Genomic DNA, 23,072 nt, shown 5'->3' with positions numbered 1-23,072 from the left:
GGCGCTAGTGCCGTTTGGTGCAGATACCTTGCTGCCTTTCTGCCTTGCTGCCTGACTGCCTGGACGCCTTGTGGCCTGGCCCGCCGCCTGACTCAGCTGCTCCGGCGCGCCACGGAAACCACAAGTGCAGGCAAGCTCCAGTGACCAAAACACTCGGATCGACTGACGTACCGTCCACTGCTGCTTCTTCCTCCGACTTCGTATTTCTCTCTCATCTCTCCCCGCGGTTGGATCCATCAACCGATCTCCCCGTCCAATTCGCCTTCATCCTTTCACCTCTTTCGACCGTCTTTCACCCCCTTCCTTGAACACCGCTTCGTCATGTCGACAATCCCCATCCTTACCTTCAAAGCGGGTATCTGTCACTTGGATGTATGTTGCTTCCAATCCCCCTCCACCCTTGTCTATAGTCACTGGTCTAACTCTCATAGACCTCCGGTGACGTTCCCACTGTCAAGCCCAGACCCTACGCCGGTTACATCTACCTCTACTCCGAAGATGACCTGGTACATTTCTGCTGGCGCCCACGGCGTGCTCCCCCAACCGATCCCGAAGTAGACCTGGTTATGGTGCCTTCTGATGGAACCTTCACCCCCTACAAACCCGCCGGAAAGGAAGCACCCACAAACGGTCGGATCTACGTCCTGAAGTTCTCGTCGAGTTCCCAGCGTTACCTGTTCTGGCTGCAGTCCAAGTCCCAGCATGAACGAGGCGATCCGAGTTGGTTCAGTCCCAGAGATCTCCGGCTGGGTGAGATCGTGAATACACTGCTCCAGGGTGAAGAGGTGGACGTGCAACATGAGCTTGCCAACCTGCCGGGAGGTCCTTCGGGCGGTGGCGGCGACGACGACGAGACCATGGAAGACGTTGAGGGTACCGATCACGATCCCCACCATAACCACGGCGGCAGCAGTGGAGGCGCAGGACCCGATGCGACCGGAGGAGACATTCGGGAGGAAGGCGAAGAGTCCCGGGAGGGCGGTGCCGACGGCGGAAGAGCGTAGGTACATATGTCTGTTGTTTTGATGTGAGAAGCATTGTTTTTGCGGGAATCAGATGTCATCACATTTGTTTTTTGGAAATGCATTCTGTCGTTGAATCTAGAACTAATAATGTTGCCTTCGCCTACTAGTGCTACCGCTGGATCAGATCCCTCGTCGGTGGTGCAGGGTTTCTTGCAGTCTCTCGGAGGCAATGCCGGCCAATCCCAAGACCCCGAGAGACCGTTCACCACCCTGCAAGATCTCCTGCCGCCCGCCACTACCCTTCCCTTTGTCGAGTCTGCGGACGCCAAAACGGTGGACCATCTTTTGAGCTTTCTTCCCCCGGCTCTCTTGCTCCTGGCCCAGGATGTGGACGACGTGTCGGCCGTGGACAACCCGGAACTGGCGGCAGCCGTGGTGGAATCACTCGACCTCTCGCAGAAGAAGACGATTCTCAAGAAAGTCCTCCACTCGCCTCAGTTTGCCCAGAGTCTGGCCAGTTTGACGGTGGCGATCCGCGACGGCGGTCTGCCCAGCATTAGTGAAGCCCTGAAGATCCCGGTCGAGAATGGAGGGTTCATGCGTCGAGGAGGAGTCCCACTGGGCGGTGGGGATGCCGTTGAGGCTTTTCTCCGAGGGGTGAGGGATCAGGTCAAGGAGTCGGAGGGCAGTCGCATGGAGACGGATTGATGTGAAGCCGGGCTGTGCTGACCAGGGGCTATTTTTGGGGTGTGGCGGGGCAATAGGCAGCATCCAACCAGGGACTCTGGGATTCGGAGGAGTATGGAATCAACATAGATAATAGTCACTACGTTATGAAATATCCCCTCAAATATACACGTACAAAGTAATCCGGTACCTACGCAGGAGGAATATAGAATAATCGACTCCATCCGTGAGTCGCACGGCGTCCAGCCAACCAGCAACGCTTCAGCCGCCGCGGCCAATTTCGGCCCCAGTTGGATCTAAACAGTGCACTTCCCTCCATCGTTACTCCATCCTCCCCACGCTGTCGCTCCTCTCCTCTCTCCTTTTCTACTTCACAACTGACCTTCTCACCCTCCATCCCTCCCTTGCCCTCGGGATTCCTCTTGCGACCCCCCGGCTGCGCTGTACGACCTCCTCTCCAATCCAGCGACGGCGCATTCGACCCTCCCTCTCCCTCTCTTGCCTGCGGTCGGCAATGTCTCTGTTCGGCTAGCATATCTATACTGCCTACGATGGCTTCGAACGGCCATGAGCGTGGCACCAACAATACCCATCCCTCGGCGGATTACTCCATCCCACTCCAGGACCTGTCGGGTCCTCAGGAGCGAGGATCCGAAGGGAATCCCCGAAGCAGCTTTCTTCCCACGCGTTCGTTGACCCGAAGCTCTCGCCCGACGCGAGATTATGAACGGCTGGCGGAGGATTCTCCTGTGGACAATGCGCCTGCTGCAGGACGCCTCCCCCACCCACACGACGCCGATGACGACCATGTCGATGATCTCGGGGCCTTTGCGATGGCTTCCGTTGGCCTCAGTCTGCCGCCTAGAAGTAGTCACGATGATGTCTCATCCGACCTGGGTACCGGGCCGCTCGATGCCTTTGACGACCATTACCTAACGCCAGCGGTGACTTTCTCGGATACCGCGCCGTTGACCGACGCCGCAAATATCCAGCGCATCACCGGTGCTCCCGGAGACAACTCCGCGAGCTCTCTCATCGACCAACAGGATTCTCATACCCACCGGGACCCGTCGGAGTCGCGACTGGGCGACGACTTGGAGAATGGTTTCAGCGGCAGGCCCCGCGGGAGCAGCAGTGCCGGCGGGAGGCCGCGCGGACTATCGGCGTCGTCATCCGGGTCCGCTTTGCAACGGGCGAGTTCGATGATGAAGTCCATGTCCCAGCGTGTCGTCAACTTGAGTAACGAGCCGGAGGTGGTGGAGCAATCGATCTTACGAGAAGAGTCCCAGAAGAATGCCCGACTCGAAGAGCCGCCATCGCTGCCTGTCCTTCCTGATTACGCCCATGATGCGCCCTCAACTGAGGCCCTCAACGGCCCACCGGCGACAGAGAAGCTTCATCCGCGGACAGCCTGGCGACAATACAACAACCCCTTCCGGGGGAAGTCTCTCGGCCTGCTGGGCCCGGAGAACCCCCTGCGGTTGTGGCTCTGTGATATCTTGGTCCATCCCTTCACCGAGCCGTTTATTCTCGTGGTTATCTTCATCCAATTGATCTTGCTGACCGTAGAGTCGGCCCGGGCCATGCCCCGGGGCTGGGGCAGAAATACCATGGACTATCCTTATTTGGCCATCTTTTCCATCTATACTTTGGAATTGATTGCCAAAATTTTGGTGTCTGGCTTCATCATAAACCCATCCGAGTACAGTACCATCGACCGGTCTCTGGGGTTTCGAAAGGCGGTGGTAGAGAAAGGCAAGAACCTGATTGCTCCCCAACGTCAGTTTTCCACGAAAAAGACTTCGATGCTCCCAGACCAGCATCAAGCGTCGATCATACGCACCTTCACCGGCGGTTTAAACGGGTTGAACCCGGATATGGTCGACGACCCCCTCCAGAAGAGCCGTGGGCGGCTGGCTTACCGTGCCTTTCTTCGCCATTCGTTCAACCGCCTCGATTTCGTGGCAGTTGTAGCCTACTGGGTCTCTTTTTTTCTCGGGATTATTGGTGTGGAGACCCACGAGCAGCTTTACGTTTTCCGCATGCTGAGCTGCCTGCGTATCCTTCGTCTTTTGAACCTGACCAATGGTACTTCGGTGAGTTGGGCGGCTCGCGTGCACTGCATTCTATGCTAACAGTCGTAGATCATCCTTCGAAGTCTCAAGAAGGCCGCCCCGTTACTGGTCCATGTTGGCTTCCTCATAGGCTTCTTCTGGCTCCTGTTCGCCATTATTGGGATCCAAAGCTTCAAGTCCAGCTTTCGGAGAACATGTACGTGGATTGGAGTTGATGGGCAGGAGGACTTCGCCTTGAACGATCCTGACGCGACCATCCAATTCTGTGGCGGCTACATCGACGACAATGGCCACACAGTATCCTGGGTCGACCAATGGAATGTCCCCAATGTCGCAAATCCTAAGGGGTACATTTGTCCCCAAGGGTCGAAGTGCGTACAGGGACCCCATAATCCCTACAACGAGACCATGAGCTTCGACAATGTCCTTAACTCTCTTGAGCTTGTCTTTGTCATCATGAGCTCGAATACTTTCACAGATCTTATGTACTATACGACTGATAGCGACTATCTTGCTGCAGCGCTTTTCTTTGCTTCTGGATTTGTCATTTTGAGTCTCTGGTTGGTTAACCTTCTGGTCGCTGTCATTACCCATTCGTTCCAGGTCACCCGAGAAGGGAGCAAGCGCAGCGCCTTTGCTCCCCAAAAGATCGATGAGTTGGACAAGGAGGACCATGACTCCCGCAAACTCAGCACCTTCAAGCGCTTCTATGACAAGAGTGAGTGGTTCTGGGTAGGCGTGATTGCATTCGACCTTGTCGTGCAGGCCCTGAGAAGTGCAACAATGTCTGCGGACCGGGCTAATTTCATCGACACAACGGAAACGGTTGTCACGTTCGTCTTTCTGGGCGAGATCATCTTGCGTTTCGCGTCTGACTGGCGCAAGTTTCATCAGAAACATCGCAATTGGGCCGACCTGGTCCTGGTGGTTATCACTTGCATAATTCAGATTCCTACGATCAAGCACTCCGGACGGCCTTATTCCGTGCTCACTCTCTTCCAGATCCTTCGGGTATACCGAATCGTACTTGCATTTTCGGTCACGCGGAACCTGATCATGGTCGTATTCCGTAACGCCAAGGGTCTGTTGAACCTGATTGTCTTCGTGTTCTTGATGACCTTTCTGGCGTCAATCTTCGCAACACAGCTGTTTCGCAGCCAGATACCCGACGATGAAGATATTAGTTTCAAAAACATTTACAACTCCTTCCTTGGGATGTATCAGATCTTGTCCAGCGAAAACTGGACCGATATCCTCTTCTCCACCACGCTGCATACTTCGCATCATAAGACTGCATGGATCTCTGCCACCTTCATCATCATGTGGTTTGTTGTGGCCAATTTCATCATCCTGAACATGTTCATTGCAGTCATTCAAGAGAGCTTCGACGTTTCGGAGGACGAAAAACGACTGCAGCAGGTTCGAGCTTTCCTGGAGCAGAAGCAGGTCAGTGGTGCTTCCCAAGGCAATCTGGCTCTATCGAAAATCCTCATGCTGGGCCGTGATACCGAGCGGTATAAGGATCCGCTGGATTACGGTCCTGCAGCGCTGGACATGCTCCTCAAAGGCGCCGTCGTCCGGGAGTTCCTCGACGAGGAGGAAGAGCCAGAGGACCGGCGAAGGGAAGAAACTGCCCCGTTAGAAACGACGACAACCGAGGAGAGCGCCCGACCCGGGGTATTCTCACGCACCTGGAATAAGTTTTCGACGTCCATCATGCGCAGAGAACCCAACCCGTTCTATTCCCGGTTGAAGATCTCCAGGGCGAACGACGACCTGGACCCGAGAGCGATGGCCCGAGAAGTGGTGTCGGCGGCGGAGAAGCGAAAACGCGCCCAACGCGAGTACCTCATGAGACATCCGAACTACAACAAATCCATGTTCATATTCTCGCCGGACAGCGCCGCTCGGAGATTTTGCCAGCGGATCGTTGGGCCTGGCCGCGGCCAGCAACGGGCTGAGGGTGTCGACCCATACAAGCCTGTCTGGTACACCTTCTCCGCCTTCATCTACATGGCCATTGTTGCCATGGTTTTGATTGCATGCATAACGACTCCGATCTATCAACGCGAGCGCCTCTTTACCGACCGCAACTGGTCTGTGTGGACCGATCTGGGATTCGCCATATTTTTCAGCATTGAGGCCCTTATCAAAGTCATCGCGGATGGGTTCTTCTGGACGCCCAATGCTTACTTCCGCAGCTCATGGGGGTTTATCGACGGCATTGTCCTAATAACGCTCTGGATCAGCGTCGTCAGCTCGTTGAAAAGTGACTGGAGCATTTCCAGATCGGTTGGTGCCTTCAAAGCCCTGAGGGCCCTGCGACTTTTGAATGTCAGCGATAGCGCCAAGAACACTTTCCACTCGGTGATTATTATTGGAGGATGGAAAGTCATTGCTGTATGTTATCCCATCCCGTGATCTGTGCCTGCCGTTGAGTGCTAACTGGCCTGCTAGGCTGCTGCGGTTTCGATGAGCTTTTTGATTCCGTTCGCCATCTATGGGGTCAACCTGTTTAATGGACAGATGATTGAATGCAATGATGGTTCGCTGACGGGCAACTTGACTGCCTGTGTCAACGAGTATACCAGCACCCCCTTCAACTGGGAAGTGCTTGCTCCGCGAGCTGCCGCCAACCCTTACTACGATTTTGACAATTTCGGAGACTCCCTGTTCATCCTGTTCCAGATTGTCTCCCAGGAAGGGTGGACTGATGTGCAGTCGAGCGCGATGAGTATCACCGGGAAGGGACTGCAGCCCAAACAGTATACGGCTCCTGAGAACGGCCTCTTCTTCATTGTGTTCAACTTGCTGGGAGCCGTCTTTGTCTTGACGCTGTTTGTTTCTGTGTTCATGCGAAACTACACGGAACAAACCGGCGTTGCCTTCCTTACGGCCGAACAGCGGTCGTGGCTCGAACTGCGCAAGCTCCTTCGGCAGATTTCGCCTTCCAAACGGTCGTTTGACAGGAGGACTCAGAAGTGGAAGCTGCGTTGTTATCGGATCGCGGTTAAGAAGCATGGCCGATGGGCGAGATGCGTGTCCACGATCCTGGTCCTTCATCTTCTGATGCTGGTTTTGGAATTCTACCCCGAGCCCGAGACATGGGAACACGTGAGAGGTATGTCAAGGGAAGCCTAATCGTATGCAGCCTGGTTAACCCTGTTTAATAGACCTATTGTTCTTCATTTTCAATTTCTTTTACATCGCCCATGTCATTATCCGAATGATTGGGTTGGGATGGCATCGGTTTAGCCGAAGCTCCTGGGATTTGTATTCACTTGTGGTTGTCCCCGGCGCCTTCATAACGACCATCCTCAACGCCCTTCCAGATATCGACGTCATCATGGAGCTGAACAAGCTCTTCCTCGTTGCGGTCACCTTACTGCTTATTCCGCGGAACAACCAGCTCGACCAGCTGTTCAAGACGGCGGCGGCGAGTTTCACAGCGATTGGAAACCTGCTGGCCACGTGGTTCGTCTTGTTCCTTGTCTTCGCGATTGCGATGAACCAGGCTTTCGGGCTTACGAAATTCGGCGGCATGGAAAACAACAATATGAACTTCCGAGACATCCCCCGCTCGCTCATATTACTCTTCCGCCTGAGTTGCGGTGAAGGGTGGAACGAGATCATGGAAGACTTCGCTACGATGGAGCCACCCGTGTGCATTAGCGACCCCAAGGACCTCAGCGACCCGGAGAACCTGTACGACGACTGCGGGAGCGCGGCATGGGCTCGGCCACTGTTCATCTCGTGGAATATCATCAGCATGTACATCTTCGTTTCTCTGTTCGTGTCGTTGATCTTCGAGAGCTTTTCCTACGTGTATCAGAAGAGCAGCGGGCTATACGTGATCAATCGCGAGGAGATTCGCCGGTTCAAGCAAGCGTGGGCGACGTACGATCCCGACGGGACGGGCTTCATCTCGAAGGAGCAGTTCCCGCGGCTGCTGGGGGTAAGTATTCCAACCGGCCATTTGCGTTAGTCCCGCGTTAACCAGGCGAATTAGGAAATGTCGGGGGTGTTTAACGTGCGCATCTACGACGACGAGTTCTCGATCGGACGGATCTTGGAGCAGTGCCGGGTCGACCGGAGAGACTCGCTGCTTGAGCATCGACGGGTCGTCGAGGGGGTTGACCTGGACCGGCTGAGCAAGATCTTGCGGGGCCTTCCAATCGAGGAGATCCGGGCGCGGCGACAGAAGCTCAACACCTTCTACGAGGAGGTCCTGGTCACGGCGGACCCGGTGCGCGGGATTTCCTTCCACTCCTGCCTCATGCTGCTGGCGCACTACAACGTCATCAGCGACAGCAAGAGCCTGAGGCTGGAGGAGTTCCTGCGGCGGCGGGCGCGACTCCAGCGCGTGGAGGAGGCGGTGCGCCGCAACACGGTGCGCGGGTTCTTCGACACGCTGTACTGGTCGCGCGAGTTCCGGCGACGCATCGACCGCAAGCGATCGGCGCGCATGGACGGGGTGCCGCAGTTCTCGGTGCCGGAGATCTACGTCGACGACGGGTCGCAGGACGACGACGACAACGACGACGGCAACGGCCGGCCGGATGAAGAGGAGACCCGACGGCGCCTGGCAGCGCAGGAGGCGCTGGTCGGCCTCGGCGGCGACGAGGGTGACTCGTCGCGCTCCGGGCTCGCGGCGGCAGCAGCCCTGTCCCCGCCGTCCTCGCCGCGCGGCCATCACCATCTTCCCCGGATTGACACGAACCTTGGCGGACGGATCTCCGGGGCCAGCTCGCCGACGGAATGGTCGAGTATCAGTCTACAGCTGTCGCCAGGGCGGGCGCGGGCGCAAACCACATCGTCGTACGGCAGCGGGCCGGACGTGCACGACGAGATCCAGGCGGCGTCAGATCACTCGCGACAGAACAGTGCGAGAAGCGTGCAGGAGGTGATGCAGTCGTTGGATGATTCCGCCTGGGGCGAGAGTCTCCGACGGAGCTTCACGCAGCGGCGGCGATCGGACGCGTAGGGGAGGGTGTCATGAAGGATGGATGGGTTCATGAAGGGATGAAGGATTGATTACATTTGGGTCTGACGCTGCCTGTATAGTAAGGCTTCTTTCGAATTTTTTTTATTGTGTAGTTAGCCCTTGGAGGATATTTCCGAAGAATTGCATAGCGCGGCGCGAGGAGAATACAATGATTGATTCAGGCGTGAAGGAGAATTAATTCTGTAGGAGCAGAGGGGGGGAGGGGGATTACCGGATTCGGCGAGAGGAAGCAATCAAGGAGTATACTGACTCTGGGACTCGGACTTCCCAGGGACTTACTACAGGAGTAGGCGGGGAGATAAGAATTCCTCCAATAGAGAAATAATCGAGAACGAAAATGTTGAATACCCAAAATCACCAGAATTATCGAAAACGGCCTTCCGTTTGCAGCCAGCGGTTAAGCTGCAAATGACCGGTCAAGGATCGGCCGCTGTTGTTGCATCGCGGCTGCGTTCGTCCGGGTGCCTGGGGCTCCCGGAGGGGCCCTGAGGGTCCAGGGAGCGTCCCTGCCCGCGACGGCTTGTCCTTGCCGCCGATTTAAAGGCGCATCCGGATCCAATTATTTACCTCCTGTCTGCTGCTGCTGCTGCTGCTGCTCCATCCCTCCACTGCTGATGTGTTACGCCTTGGTTCTTCCGTTTGTCTCTTTCTTTATCGCGGGGTTCTGCAAGTAACTTGTTTTGTTCTTTTGGTTTCTTTTTCTGTCTGGTTTGCGCCGTTGATTTATACCCCGTCGGAGTATCCTACCTACTCTAGGTATTCTATACTCTATACTCTATCCTCCATCCTCTTCTATTCCATCCCGATCAAAATGCGGCCCTCCTCCGGTCTCTCTCTCTACACCTCCTTCCACCATCCTCCTCCGGACTGCCCTCTCAGCGCCACCACTCCCACCAGTCCGACCTCGTCCGCTGCCTCCCCGTCCTCCCCGTTCCGCCGTCTCTACCGCTCCAGCGGCACCAGCAGCCGCAGCCAAAGTCCCACCTCCAACTCCAGTCCCAGTCCCAGCGCCAGTCCCTTCCGCCTGTCCGACGTCTTCCGTCGGCCGTCGCTGGTGCTCCTCCGTCGACGACCGTCCAAAGTCGACGTCGCGCTCAGCGAAGAGCGCTCCCGCTGCGACGGCGACGCCATCGAGCGCCAGGGCCTCGATCTCATGGAGCCCCGCCCCGTCGACCCCATCGGCGGCTCCATCGAGAGTGTCTTCTCGTCGATGGTGGGGGATCGCGCCTCCACGCAGAGCCACCAGTCCAATGCGTCGCGGCTGTCGCAGCCGCGGTTTGTCATGGGGGGGATTTTCGAGGTGATGGAGGGACGAGCGTGAATCTTCTCTTCTCTTCTTTTTTTTTTTTTTAACTTTGTGGAATGCTAGCGATTGGGTGGGTCTTTCTTGTTTGATGGTTTCTTGCTCTACTCTGGCGTGGTGTTGGGTGGTTGGATGGGTTGGCGTCTGTAGATTTTCCCTGGCACGGAGTAGCTGAGTTGATAGATAAAATACTACCTGACATACGACGACTACGGATCGGATACGCAGGCAGGACGCAGATGTAGAGTTCGACTCGAGGGGTCTGTATTATCTAGGTAGGCCACATCACAAAGACATGACATGCAATGAATCAAATATCTGTCACAGCACAGTCGCTCGGGGTATTGGTATTGAAACAAACCGATCAAGGCGCCAAAGCTATCCATCCATCCATCCGCCCGACGCCAGATACATGCTCCAATCGCTGGGAATGCATAAAATACACGGAACGCTCAAGATAGGAGGGGCAAAAAAGTAAAAAAAGGACAAGGAAGACGGGACCCCTATTTCGTCCCCTTCCGCTGGTTCGGCCAGAGCTGCCCGCGGCAGTTCTTCTCCCCGCAGAGACATCTCACCGCATGGGGGTCGACCTCGACCGCTGGTTTGACGGGCCCGGCGCCGGCGCCGCCCGGGTTGTAGTCGAAGGTCAGTTCGGTCATGGGCGGGATGTCGCGCAGGGCGAAGAAGGCAAGGTCATACAGCTTCTGGTCAGCGTGCGTGTGCGACACGGGAAACATGCGGCAGTTGGGGTTGCAGGAGTGGTTCATGAAGCGCGTGGGCGAGCCGTAGCGCTGGCCGTCGACGACGTAGATGTCGTCTTCGTCGACGGCCGGCGAGAAGTCCAGATCGAACAGGTACGACTGGCCCGCGCGGACGGCCACCTCCTCGCGCACGTTGGCCACCTCTTTGGTGACCACCTCGCCCCGGTAACAGTCGATAAACTGGCCCGCGCGGATGGGGTCGGGCGATCGAAGACCTGCAGGACGGGGCGTGGTAAGCTGGATGGATCGGGCTGCCGGTAGATAGCGTGGAAAGATGGAGGCAAGGTGTGGGTGGCGGTGCGGTATTGCATACAGGTATGCATGCATGCATGAAACAAGGGGGGGGAGGGGCAACCTACCGAAGCCACGGGTTAAGGTGTCGAAGATCTCGAGGCGGACAGTGCGGCCGCGTTGGACGACGCGATTCCAGCAGTGGTGGTCGCAGGCACAGTGCGCGCCACACTCGGGGATGCGGGCGGTACGTTTAAGGAAGTCCGGGGTGAGAACGACGAGATCGTCGGAGTCGGGGGCGCGCTGGTAGGGGACGATCTTGGGGGCCGGGGCAGTGGAGTCGTAACGGTCTTCGTCATCGGAGTCGACGTCGCTATCGAGACAGAGGCATCTGTCCGGGTCGCAGATGGGCCCGCAGCTGCAGCCGCCATCGAACTCGGCGGACTCGGGCTTCACGCCGTTCCGGAGCTTGTAGCCATTGACAAACTCAAAGTTGGCGGCAAAGCGCTGGAGGGCGCGTTCATCGGTGGAGGCAAACGTCACCGGCGGACCTTGCAGTTTGGATAGCTTCCGCTGGAGCGTCTTGCGCAGCTGGTCATTCACGGCGGGTCGTTTGGTGAGAATGGGACCGGCCCGGCCGATGGCAAAGGGCACCTGGGACCGGTCGACCGTCTTTGCGGCGGGATACGCGCCTCGAAGGGCCCGGATGTCGAACGCGTCGGTGGGGAAGTGAGTCTCAGATAGAGCGGTGAGTCGTTTAAACTGAGGATCTGACCAGGCCGCCGCGTCAATCTGCCGTTTGAGCTGTTCGGACGGCGAGGGGATCACCACGGCCTGCAGTTTTTCCTTGGAGCTGGGAGTCGGACTGGGCGTGGAGGGGAGGGGATTTGCAGTCGAGACTCCATTGCTGTTGGTGCCGTTGGGGAGACAGCCGGCGTCGGACGACGCGCTTTTGATAGAGACGGACTCTATGGAGTCATCGGGCTTCCTTTTCCGGGGAACCGACGACTGTGGCGGTGGAAGAAAACCAAGAAATGGCTTGGGCGGCTGCAGAAGGGTCAGTGGGGGAAGATCAACAAAAATAAACAGAGGTAGATCGTGATGCGATGCACTGATCATGCAGGGAGACCCCCAACACCACAGAATGGTCTGATATGGTCCCGGAACACAAAGTCGCACACTCACCTCGAACTTGGGCTGCGTTCTCGGAGGCGGTTTGGCATCCTCCGGGTCCGAGTCCTGAGTCAAATCTATGACCATGGTAGCCAGACTGACTCCGAGCAAGGACCTGCAGATATCCAACGCAGATTCAGACAGAGTCATAGGACTGATAGACTAGAAACTGGAGAGCAAAGACAGAAGGAGAAGACAGACATAGAAAGAATCCAAAATGAAGGAGACGGTGAGGTCAAACTGGTCTGTCGACAGACACGCTCACTGGTCAGCGCGAGGGGCCCTAGGCCCGTTTGGGAAGGGGTGGTGGCTTAGTCATCGTTTTCTATATCAATTTCCTATCAAATTGCTGTTCATCACCTTAAGAACTTGAAATCAAGCTTCTAGCGTAGATTTATAGAATGAAATCATAAACTCAACTGCCAAAATCAAATACGGTCTGTTAGAAGCCCCGAGGCAGATAATAATAATCCAGAGCCCCGGGGCACTTCAGAAGACTCAGTTCGGGCTGCAAATCAATGGCAAACGATTTGTCTTGAAGTCGGCCTTATTCTGGTCTGTTTCGCGGCCTCCCGCAGACCCCAAATCCAGCCAATCACAGCAATCATCCAGCCACACCCCTATCACTTGTTTTTAAAAGAAAATCACTTTTTCACATAATTTGAAATATTCTCAATCCTCTCTGATCCCTAGAATTAAATTACAGGATGAATTGGGCCCCCCAGAGAGGATAAAGCCATTGTATATCTTCTATGCTAAAGGCTTGGCGCGGCGCACGGGGCGGAATTACTAATCATACACCACCCTTTAGGGGGAAATGCGGGTACCGAAGTAACCCTCATTTAATGCTTCTCATTGAATGGTGCTAGGGCCAAGTGCCTTCGGTACAGTGAATTAGTAACTTTCTCTCTGCCATAATAATGATATATCAATTCACTCATCCGACTGATATATGAAGGTGGCTATACCCGGCCGTCAAACCGACACCCTGGAGCCCCGCTCGCCACCCCGGAACCAAAAGGCCAAGACGGTAAGACCCCGGCCAACTGGCAACTGGCGACTGGACAACTAGTCCTAGTAACTGCCAGTGTCTTCGTTAACATTATATAATTAAAACTCTGTACATAGAAATAATCTACTATTTTTAAAGATTATCATAGGATAAAAATATACTTAGATCGATATGTTGCACTTGGACTGGTTGCTATGAGTGTGACCCTGTGTCTGTTGAGATGAGGGCCAAGCTCGGCCTGATCCCCAACCGACTGGTCGACCGGCTGTCTACTGCGTACCTAGGTACTTCCTACAGCTGCATATCCACACATCGAGTCGTAAATGCAAAGTGCAACCTAGTGCCTAAGCGTAACCCTGTAATGGCACAATCCAATACCCTAGAGGTACCTAGGTGTCCGGTCTACCGTCTTATCAACCTCCAAATATACATTCCAGGAACCATACCTTTCCAGGCAACAAAACGCGAATCCCATGATACTTGCTGCTCAGCTCTAATATACACCACGACAAGCAATGAGAAGCCCCTGCATACAAGCCAGCTCTAGGAAGTGATGCCGAGAGCTCCAGGTATGCGCCGGGCAATCAGGTAATGACGGGGAGGGAAAAGGAAAAGGAAAAGGGAAAGGGAAAGAGAGCTTTCTGCTCGTGAGATGCTTCGTAATACAGACTATGCAACGCTGTCATAATGTTATGACACTGCTAACGTCTCATGCAATTAAAGTGCGCCTGATGCAAATCATAGTCTCAGGGCGTCCAAAATCTTCTTCGCCATCTCGCGGTATTGCCACATGCCTCCAGCCACTTTCTTGAATTGGATGCCGTGGAGGGAAAACAGTGGAACCTTCACGATGAGGATCTCGAATCGAAGAACCAGGTTCTCTCCTGTGTCGCTCTGCACACGGGTAGTTGTCTCCCCCATCACACGTTCTCCAACGGCATTGTTGGGATCTGGAGATGCAATGAACTCGTCTGAGGCGTCCGAGTTGCTCACAAAACTGCGATCAGGCGGGCCGCGGGTTCGGCGTTGAGACTTGGGGGTGCGAGGTTCTTCTTTACTTTCGTCGTGACTCAATAACCCTCCAAAGCTGATCCGTCGCCGATGGTTCGACACATGGCCTTGTCGTTCAGGGCTCGGAGGACCCAGATCCACCACTTTGTCGAGCTCGATACTAGGGGCGTGCCGGCAGCTGAAACCACCCTTGATCTCAACAAACTCCACGGAAAGCTGTTTGAGAACACGGATGATATCGGCCCGGATGACAGGAAGGGGTTTGCTGCTGGTAGTGGAAACACTGAACAAGCCCTTCAGATAAACCGGCTTGGACAGATCCTCGCCTTCATTAGCACTCTCCAGTGCAGTGCCAGCTCCCGAGATGTCGGCATCGGTCTCTTCGGGAACGTTGGCCTCCCTCGCAGCATCCCGCCGAGCGCGTCGGGCCTGGATGCTCTCACGGCGCGCATGGCCTAGAGACATCGTTCGGGTGGCCTGGGTGCGGGCGGAGGCTCGAGGGTCCTTCACGGGGGTCTGTTCCTTGCCAGAATAATCAGATCCGCTCGTCTGAGGCGGGGCCACTCCTTCTGCCTCATTTCTCCGAGCAGCTCGTCGGGCACGATAATCAGCCGAGTTAACGCTTGCTGATCTCTCCAGGAACTTGTTGGACCGCGAGGCCGGCTCTGCGGATCCAGGTGCTTTCAGAAGATCTTGGTGGAAGGGCTGACTACCTGCCGACGGGATCGTCGAGGACGGCTCCGCCCGTCGGGCGCGTCTCATACTGAACCCTCTGGAGAGCGGAGAGGCCGAGTCGGCAGGCGGTTGGACGGTCAACTGGGGAGTGTGGGGACTCCCAATTCTTCCACGATCGGGGTCGCGGCTGCGCTCCTTTGTCCGTCGAGTACTGAATCTTCTCAAAAGACCGGCAGCAGCGCTTTCCTTCTTCATAGGAGTCTCCGGTTGGGACATGGGAGGCGCCGGGGAAGCTTGTCCGGGAGCCAGGTTGAGATGTTTGACTCCATCCGCAAGATCATCATCCCCGTGGGTCCTCGCGCGAGGACGTGATCTCCGTCCGGTATCTTTCTCCCCAGGGACATGGTATTGATTAGTGTGTGCCGCTTCCGGAGCAGGCAGGTCTGGCATCTGGAGCATGGCATCCCCTGCTGATTGAGGAACACCCAAGGCGCCCGGGTTGGTCTCCGCTCTCTCTCTCTCGAGCTTTTCCCGGACCAGGTAATAGATGGACAGCAGAGGACTGTAGGCATTCAGCGGGTCACTCCCCAACTGGACCGCTTCGGCCGAAGGGGCTGAGAGCGTGTCCCGGCTGACCGAGTTCCGTCGCTTGTAGAAGTCAAACATGCCCCGCTTCTTTTCACCGTAGTTGGGAGGGGGCTGATCACGGACACTCGTTCGCACAGCATGTTGATAATCCTCTGACTCGATGATTTTCGTAAGCTGGGCCGTAATATAGTCCGGGGGCCCAAAATCGAAACCGGTCATCTTCTCAATCACATCAGAGTCCAGAGGGAGCTGCAGCGGTTCTCGATGGGGCAAATAGCTATCCGGAGGGCCGTTGAAGCCCTTGTTCATCCATGGGTGGTTTATGATCTCTGCGAGGCTTGCACGCTGCTTGGGGTCGGTAACCAGCATACGCGAGATGATGCTCCGGCACTCTGTCGGTCTCCATTAGTGCCCGTGGTGGCGTTGACTTGGTCTTTTTTGGGGGACATACCTGCCGTGAGTCCCTGGGGAAACTCGAACGCGCCCTGCTTGATCTTCGCATGGAGCTTGGGCATGCTCTGGTCGTCAAATGGCACCTTCCCGCAGACCAGGACGTAAAGGACGATTCCAAAACTCCACACATCCACTTCGGGCCCAGTATATTGTCTCGCCTGGAGTAACTCCGGCGCAGCAAAGTACAGGCTACCGCAGAAGGTTTTCAGGAGACTCCTCGGCGAGAACAGGTTGCTCAACCCAAAGTCGATGATCTTGATGTCACCGGTCTTGCTGATCAGGATGTTCTCGATCTTCAAGTCCCGATGGACGATACTATTGCGATGGCAATAGTCTAGGGCGCTGGCGATTTGACGAGCAAATTTCCGAGCTTGTTTCTCTTTCAGCTTCCCGTGAGAGATGATGTAGTCCAGCATCTGGCCGCCGTTGACCAACTCGAACAACATATACCAATGGTAATTGGTACGGACGACATCGCGCATCCCGCAGATGTAGGGGTGGTTGACGAGGCTGACGATAGCGGCTTCCCGGGCGGTTCGAATCTCCTTGGACCGATCGGCTCTTTCGGCGTCGCGCGAGCTGCGGTGTTCCTCGGTGGACTGCCTGGGAACGATCTTGACGGCGACCTGGAGGGTCGCGATCAGCATTAGGATGACCGTTAAGGGGGGGGAGAACGAAGATGGCTTACCTGCTCTCCGGTCTCGATGTTTTTGCCCACTTTCACCTTTCCCATGCTCCCAGCACCCAACGTCTTCCCTAATGCCCACTGACCGGATGGGGTGGTGATGGTGGTGCGACGCTTCGACTGCATGGCGGAAGCCGGGTGGAGTCGCGATCCCGAAGGGGTTTGCGAGACACTGGCGGCCGCCTCCGGCACGACGGGACCAGCCGTCGCCATATCAATGCTATCCCGCTGATGACCCTGTGCGGACAGGTTCCGCTGGTGTCTGGCAGCGGACGAGTCGGAGCGGTGGGTGGTGGGCGGTCGCTCCTGCGACCGCTCCTTGGAGGTACTCCGACGCGCGGGGAAGGGTTGGGGACCGCGAGAGGCCTCGAAGTCCCGACGAGCTATGTTATCAAATACGGCGTGATTCGACGGGGGACGACGGTCATAGGTTTGGGACTTGGAATGATAATGCTGATGCGACGGGGATTGACGTTGCGGCGAAGGCTGGGACGCGGTTGCGGGTCTGACCGCGACACTTCGAGTTCGGTGTGGCAGGTCGGATGAAACAGGGCGCGAGGATGCAGGTCGGGATGAGGTCGAGTGGCTGCGGACGACCGAAGGGGACGCGGACGATGAAGCGGTGGTGGACATCACGAACAGGGGGGTAGGGAAGGGAATCGGGTCGATGACCGCGATGAGAAGATCAGGGAAGCAAGAACAGATGAGAGGGAGAGGAGGAGGAGGAGAAGATAGGAGGTAGAGGTGGTTCAGGTAGCTAAGTAAGGTTGAAGGGCCGATCGGGGGAGCGGGCGGGGAAGGAGTTGGGGGGAAGACGACGGCTCACGGCCAACAGATGGAGGAAGGGAGGGCCATATACGGAGATGAGGGATGAGAGAGAGGAGGAGAGAAGGAGGAAAAGAAGAGGATGAGGTCGAAGAAAGAGAGTGAAGGAGTGAAGTCGAAGAGAGAGTGTGTGTGAAAGGGGAGATGGAGGGAAAAGGACAGGAAGCACCGCATCCAGATTAGTCTAGTCCGCTTCCCAGCCAGATCAGTCATCATCTCTACTCTGGATGTATGTACTCTGCATACTAGTACTACCACCACGTCTCTCGTGCGACTGATCGCTCCCTTCCTGTGGGGTGCTCGTGCCGCGCTGGAAATGACCAGTCCAGCTCCTCTCTTTCCATCCTGTTGAGTATCCAGTTAAGGCATGTTTGATCCTCCTGGCGCGAATCTAGAACCCGACGATTCGCATGCCACAGGGCGAGAGGGATCCCCGTGGATCTCAGACATGCCTCGATCATCGGTGGGAGGTATACAATGCTTGGGATTCCATCTGTCTCATTCAAATCGGTACTGGCTGTCTTTGAGTTTTGATTGAGGATGGAGGGCTTATTCCTGTCCAGTAATCACGTGGTTTGTACCTGGCTACGATGATCGATCTGTAGGCCGGTATAGCTGCGAACTATCACAGGATTATGTATGTATGTATTGACACCACTCAATCTGGGATCACTTACTCCACGGCCTAAACTCCTCCAAAGGACAATAGATCGAGAATCACAAAATACAAAATACAATCAAGACAGTCCTCCGAAGGCCATCCGATTTATCGTGTACAGTATACCGCCGCACAGCCACACATGGCGGTGCAGCCCATATGGCCACCAACCACCGCGTTCTTCATCGCTCAATCACGCACCATCTCCATCCCTTGCTGTTCCACCACTGAACGATACGCCACCCAGATCATGTCTGTCCGATGCTCAAAGTAATAGCTAACTCGGTCAGTGTCATCTCACATCCCTCCCTCTCCACGGATCGCACGTCACTGACCGTACGTCATCCCTCACAGCCAGACAATGACCACCATCGATCGACAAAGATGACCAGCAAACGGACTCGCGCCGCCTTCGAGGCCGACCTCCAAGCCGATCAATCCCCCTTCGCCTTCTACGGAACCCCGCTTCCACCCCTCGACCCCAGCGTCCGCGACGATGGATCCTACACGCCGATCTGGAAGCAGGAAGTGACCGACGACCGGGGGAGGAAACGCCTGCATGGCGCCTTCACCGGTGGGTTTAGTGCCGGGTGAGCTCACGATCCGCGCATCGCCTTGGACAGCACAACTAAATAATCCCCGCGCCCTGCGTCTCCAGGTACTTCAACTCCGTCGGCTCGAAAGAAGGATGGACCCCCGCGACCTTTGTCTCCTCGCGCCAGAACCGCGCCAAGGCCGCCCCCCAGCAACGCCCCGAGGACTTCATGGACGAAGAGGACATCCGTGAAGCCGAGGAGGCCCGGAACCTCCGCACCGCCGAGGACTTCTCCGGGTTTGGATCGACCGGGTCCGACCCGACCCGCCGGGGCGGCCTGATGGACGTCTTCCGAACCGGCGGCGAGACGATGGGCGTGAAGCTGCTGAAGAAGATGGGCTGGAGGGAAGGCCAGGGCATCGGGCCCAAGGTTCGCCGCAGGGCCAATCTCGGAGATGCGTCCGATGCCGACAAGACGTATCTTTTCGCGCCGGAGAACCCGCCCATGGTGGCGTTCATCCATAAGACGGACCACAAAGGGCTCGGTTTCGAAGGGGAGTCCCGGTTGGACGCCCGCAAAACGGACGATAATGATAATGATTCAGACGACGCGGATCCGTTCTTTGGGCGCCGCTTGGCTGGCCCCGGAAAGTCGAGGCCGCCGAAAACGAAAGAACCCCGCCGCGGCGCGTTCGGGGTAGGGGTCTTGAACGACACCGGATCGGACGACGAAGATCCCTACTCCCTGGGGCCGCAGATATCGTACAACCGCGTGATCGGGGGCGACAAGAAGAAGAAAAAGAAGGCCAAGTCCACCGAAGATGGCAAGCCTGCAGTATCCTCCTCCAACCCGCTCCTCAACACCAAACCTGTTTTTATATCCAAAAAAGCAATCGCAGCGAAAGGCTCCGGTGGGTTTCGGAAATGTCACGACGGCCGGCTGCCACTGGATGGCTTTTTGCTTGCCGATGGGATCGCCAGTCTCAGCATGTCATCACAAGAGAAGAGATATGCTCCTCCGGAGATCCCCAAGGACTGGAAGTCTAGTAAAACACAATCCCAGGACCGCGACGTATCGAACTATGTCTCCACGAAAGAGGCAGCCAAAGCGTCTTCTCTTGATCCGTCGTCGAGAGCTGCACTTCTGGGAGAAGCCCAGCTCCCTGGACAGTCCATCTTCGACTGGATGACACCGGAGGCGCGCGAGCGGATTGTGAAGCTTACGGGGAAGACGGATCTTCCGCTGGCGCGAGGGGAAAAAGTGCCGAAGGGCTACGAGACGTCCGAGGCGCAGAAGCGACGAGATCTATGGGATCTCGTCCCAAAGCTGGATAAACAGGTTGCCGTTCAGGCGTTGACTCGCGCCGCCAGCGGATGGATGCCTTATTCGGAGGATCCAGACAAGCGCACCCGCTATCGAACTTATCTTGAAGTCCGGGCGGGACTCCGAGAGAGCCTCCCTGAGCGAGCCCCGGGCTCGACTACGGATGAATGGGTGGCGGAGCTCCATGAGTTTGCGCGTGCAGCGGAGGTATTCAAGCCCATGTCGGGCCTGATGGCGTCTCGGTTTACTTCGGCCGCGTCTGGGCCGAAAGAGTCCTCGGACGAGGCTCAATCGTCCGACTCCCCGGGCGCTTTACTGAGCAGGCCTGCGGCAAAACCGGCGAATCCGGCTGAAGAGGCCGCCAAGATCGGCATGTTTGGACCCATGACCCGAAGTCAGCTTACATTCTACCCGACTCGCCTCCTGTGCAAACGGTTCAACGTGAAACCCCCCAGCCATGTACAGGCCGATCCTGGCGACCCACGAGAGCGTCCAGAGACCGCGCCTGGAACTCGTTTCCAATCTGCCGGGTATCAGAGCGATGCGGGCCCGAAGGAGCTGATCTCGCGCGACGCGATGAATCAGCTGATGCTCAGCATTGGAACGAGCGGCGGAGAGTCAAGATCGTCGGAGCTGCAGGACGAACGAAAGCCTATTGTGGTCGAACCGGAGCGGAATGAAGCCCTGGAGGCCGAGCGTCCCGGGGAGGCGGTGTTCAAGGCGATCTTTGGGAGCGATGACGAAGACGAGTAGAAGCAGGACGCCGTGTAGAAGTCGCACAGCCTCGGTCTGAATAAAGCATACGGATGGCTTTCGTGGCGCTGGTTGGACGCGTAGGACTGCCGGCGGCGGCCCTGTAGACTCGTCATTTTCAGACAATTTAGAGAATTACTAGGCAGCAGACGGTTAATTACACGATACGATATTACGATGCTCTGTAGGTTGGCGTGGGCGCCGGCGTTTCTGTCCTTGCGTCTGCTCCCCCTTGATGTACTATAGGTATTTATATGGGGGTCGCGTCGGGTGGTGTTGGTTCCCCCTCTTTGGCTCGTATATCATCATCTCCTCCACCTCAACTCGACGTCATGTCGATGTCTGCCCACACTTGCCACTACTAACCCCCATCTTCCTTCCCCCCGTGTCTTTCTTCTGTACGTCGTCGTCTTCTTCTCTCGTCTACTGGCTGATGGAGTTGATCCATCGATCTCCAAAATGGTAAGCCACGAACCAGCGGGGGAGAGAGACATGTCACCCACCCATCTCCCCCTCATGGCGTCCCAGCTCTGATCGAATTTTGGCCAGGGTTGTTGCTTCTCCATATCCGTGTCGCGTGAAAGCACCGCCGCCGACCGAGTAGCCACGGAGGAGCCTCCTCCAGAGGCCACACCACACGGCGCCGCGATCCCCAACACCACCACCACCACCACCAACCCCTCGCGCAGCGGACCCTCGGCGACCGCACGGGTCGTTGTGCGCACCGCCCCAGACGACTTCCCTCTAGGCGAACACTTCAATGCGCCGATCCGTCCCCACGTGTGGTACAGCAAGCGGCGGCTGTGGACGCGCGCCCAGCTCGACCAAGAGCGGAGGGAGTTCTTCGACACCCGCGTCACGGGACGCCCCGAGATCTGGGCCGCGTTGTCGACCGCCATCACCCTCATGCAGGCCGGCGATCTCGACACCGCCCAGAGCATCGTCGACGCCGCCGGCATCACCGTTCCCACCGGCGACTTCTGTCAGGGCTGTTACGACCAGCAGGGCATCCTCTACCGTCTGCCGCAGTGTATCGTCAGTGACCCGGAGAACATGGTGGTCGCGGACCTGAGCGGCGGCCCGGAAGACGAGTTCGATACCGAGGACGACAAGCTGTCGCTGGATGAGGCGTCCGGCGATGAGCTGATCACCGAGGACGTCGATCGCCGGCGCGACGAGAAGGGGAAGACCAGCGAGCGTGATTTGATCCGGGTAACGGCGCGGCTGAGCGATCGGGGCGGTCCGGATGTGGTTGTCGCGGTGAAGCGGTCCCAGAGTGTTGGGCTTATTGCTCGCAAGATCCAGCAGGACGCGGGGGTATGTCTCTTTCCTCTTCCCGTCCTCCCCGGCATGGCCCTTTGCATATGGCTAATATATGTGTGTGCGTGCAGATCCCCCGGACCCAGCGCGTCCGTATTGCGTACCTGGGCAAGATGCTCCGGGAGCACGCGTCCCTCGTCGACCAGGGATGGAAGTCTGGCAATGTGGTGAACGCACTGGTCGTCGCCCGTAGTCAGTTATAGCGCTTCCAGTCCGCACGATTCGCGACGAATCTCCTTATTGCGACCTAATTCGACCGTATCTAATGTCTCTCCCGGCGTTGCATGTCTTGTTTCATCTAGCATAATACCCATTTGTCTGATTGTTTGCCCCAGCCGGTGTCTTCTATCTGTTATCGCATTGTATATCCTATCTACAGTCGGTCCTTGGTCTGGTGACAGGCAAGCCTACTTCGCGTCTCGTGTACATCTCAACCCGTGAATCTAAGCTACTCGCTCCGTAGTGAGTTCAGAAACAAGCGTATAGTCATTCCATTCCACGTACAGCAAGACATTTAAGGGCGCGAATCCAACGGGGTATATACGAACAAAATAGAACAACATTCTGCCCTCATCTCCCATAGATCGGAAGCTCCACGGGCCCTTTAGACGGAAACGACGCGTCCATCTCATTGACCGGGGTCCCATCGGCCTGATGAGCCCCCCAGGCCGAGTGAGGCGGATGGAACCGGATGGAACGGTTCGTTCCCCCCCAATGCATTGTACTCGGCCCTCGTGCTGCGCTTCCCCCACCAGAACCCAGCCCCCAGCATCGCTATCGCCAGGATCCCCAACGGGACGCCCACGCCCGCCCCGACGGCAGCCCGTGCAGACGAGACTGCGTCGTCATCCGGGGCCGTCGTCACGGTTGCGGTAGAAGTGGTTGCGGCCGTGGCCGTGGTGCCGACGCCGACCAGCGTCGGCGCGAGCGTGAATGTGTTCCCTTCGGTGCAGCAGGCGTTGCTGTCGCCGCAGCAGAAGGTATTACCGGATCCGCCGGGGCACAGCGTGACCGGGGTGGAGTAGTTCGAGAC

The 23,072-nt window shown here is 56.8% G+C and overlaps 7 protein-coding genes across 7 annotated transcripts; 5 read left to right on the top strand and 2 right to left on the bottom strand.

Annotated features, from left to right (window-relative positions):
* Window positions 1-119: 119 nt before the first annotated feature.
* On the top strand, window positions 120-1,823 carry BDV59DRAFT_176721 (uncharacterized protein). The gene is made up of 3 exons (XM_073689494.1): window positions 120-372; window positions 432-1,000; window positions 1,133-1,823. Exons 1-3 carry the CDS (start codon window positions 322-324, stop codon window positions 1,671-1,673), a joined length of 1,161 nt encoding a protein of 386 aa, XP_073548799.1. The 5' UTR covers window positions 120-321; the 3' UTR covers window positions 1,674-1,823.
* A 147-nt stretch (window positions 1,824-1,970) lies between these two features.
* On the top strand, window positions 1,971-8,768 carry cch1 (calcium channel protein CCH1). Its single transcript, XM_073694356.1, has 5 exons — window positions 1,971-3,748; window positions 3,797-6,127; window positions 6,185-6,848; window positions 6,901-7,682; window positions 7,737-8,768. Exons 1-5 carry the CDS (start codon window positions 2,204-2,206, stop codon window positions 8,709-8,711), a joined length of 6,297 nt encoding a protein of 2,098 aa, XP_073548798.1. The 5' UTR covers window positions 1,971-2,203; the 3' UTR covers window positions 8,712-8,768.
* A 990-nt stretch (window positions 8,769-9,758) lies between these two features.
* Window positions 9,759-10,064, top strand: BDV59DRAFT_176716 (uncharacterized protein). The gene has a single exon (XM_073689493.1). The coding sequence runs from the start codon at window positions 9,886-9,888 to the stop codon at window positions 10,051-10,053; it is 168 nt and encodes a 55-aa protein (XP_073548797.1). The 5' UTR covers window positions 9,759-9,885; the 3' UTR covers window positions 10,054-10,064.
* A 474-nt stretch (window positions 10,065-10,538) lies between these two features.
* On the bottom strand, window positions 10,539-12,287 carry clrD (histone-lysine N-methyltransferase Clr4; the record flags this gene model as incomplete). Its single annotated transcript, XM_073693777.1, has 3 exons — window positions 10,539-11,011; window positions 11,156-12,074; window positions 12,213-12,287. The coding sequence occupies 3 exons, from the start codon at window positions 12,285-12,287 to the stop codon at window positions 10,539-10,541; spliced, it is 1,467 nt and encodes a 488-aa protein (XP_073548796.1).
* A 1,567-nt stretch (window positions 12,288-13,854) lies between these two features.
* Window positions 13,855-17,351, bottom strand: kin1 (putative serine/threonine protein kinase Kin1). The gene is made up of 3 exons (XM_073694137.1): window positions 16,628-17,351; window positions 15,938-16,565; window positions 13,855-15,878 (listed from the first exon to the last, which is right to left on the bottom strand). Exons 1-3 carry the CDS (start codon window positions 17,255-17,257, stop codon window positions 13,951-13,953), a joined length of 3,186 nt encoding a protein of 1,061 aa, XP_073548795.1. The 5' UTR covers window positions 17,258-17,351; the 3' UTR covers window positions 13,855-13,950.
* Window positions 17,352-17,626: 275 nt separating this feature from the next.
* On the top strand, window positions 17,627-21,403 carry BDV59DRAFT_176709 (putative G-patch domain protein). Its single transcript, XM_073689491.1, has 4 exons — window positions 17,627-18,392; window positions 18,462-18,697; window positions 18,766-21,181; window positions 21,269-21,403. Exons 1-3 carry the CDS (start codon window positions 18,369-18,371, stop codon window positions 20,717-20,719), a joined length of 2,214 nt encoding a protein of 737 aa, XP_073548794.1. The 5' UTR covers window positions 17,627-18,368; the 3' UTR covers window positions 20,720-21,181; window positions 21,269-21,403.
* BDV59DRAFT_176700 (uncharacterized protein) lies at window positions 21,315-22,844 on the top strand. The gene is made up of 3 exons (XM_073689490.1): window positions 21,315-22,036; window positions 22,111-22,440; window positions 22,503-22,844. Exons 1-2 carry the CDS (start codon window positions 21,626-21,628, stop codon window positions 22,240-22,242), a joined length of 543 nt encoding a protein of 180 aa, XP_073548793.1. The 5' UTR covers window positions 21,315-21,625; the 3' UTR covers window positions 22,243-22,440; window positions 22,503-22,844.
* The last annotated feature ends 228 nt before the right edge of the window (window positions 22,845-23,072 follow it).

The sequence above is a fragment of the Aspergillus ambiguus genome, assembly GCF_047715705.1.
Source record: "Aspergillus ambiguus strain CBS 117.58 unplaced genomic scaffold BDV59scaffold_12, whole genome shotgun sequence".
Lineage (NCBI taxonomy): Eukaryota > Fungi > Ascomycota > Eurotiomycetes > Eurotiales > Aspergillaceae > Aspergillus > Aspergillus ambiguus.
The sequence above is the reverse complement of the archived record's forward strand: the minus strand, read 5'-3'. Positions and strand labels throughout refer to the sequence as shown.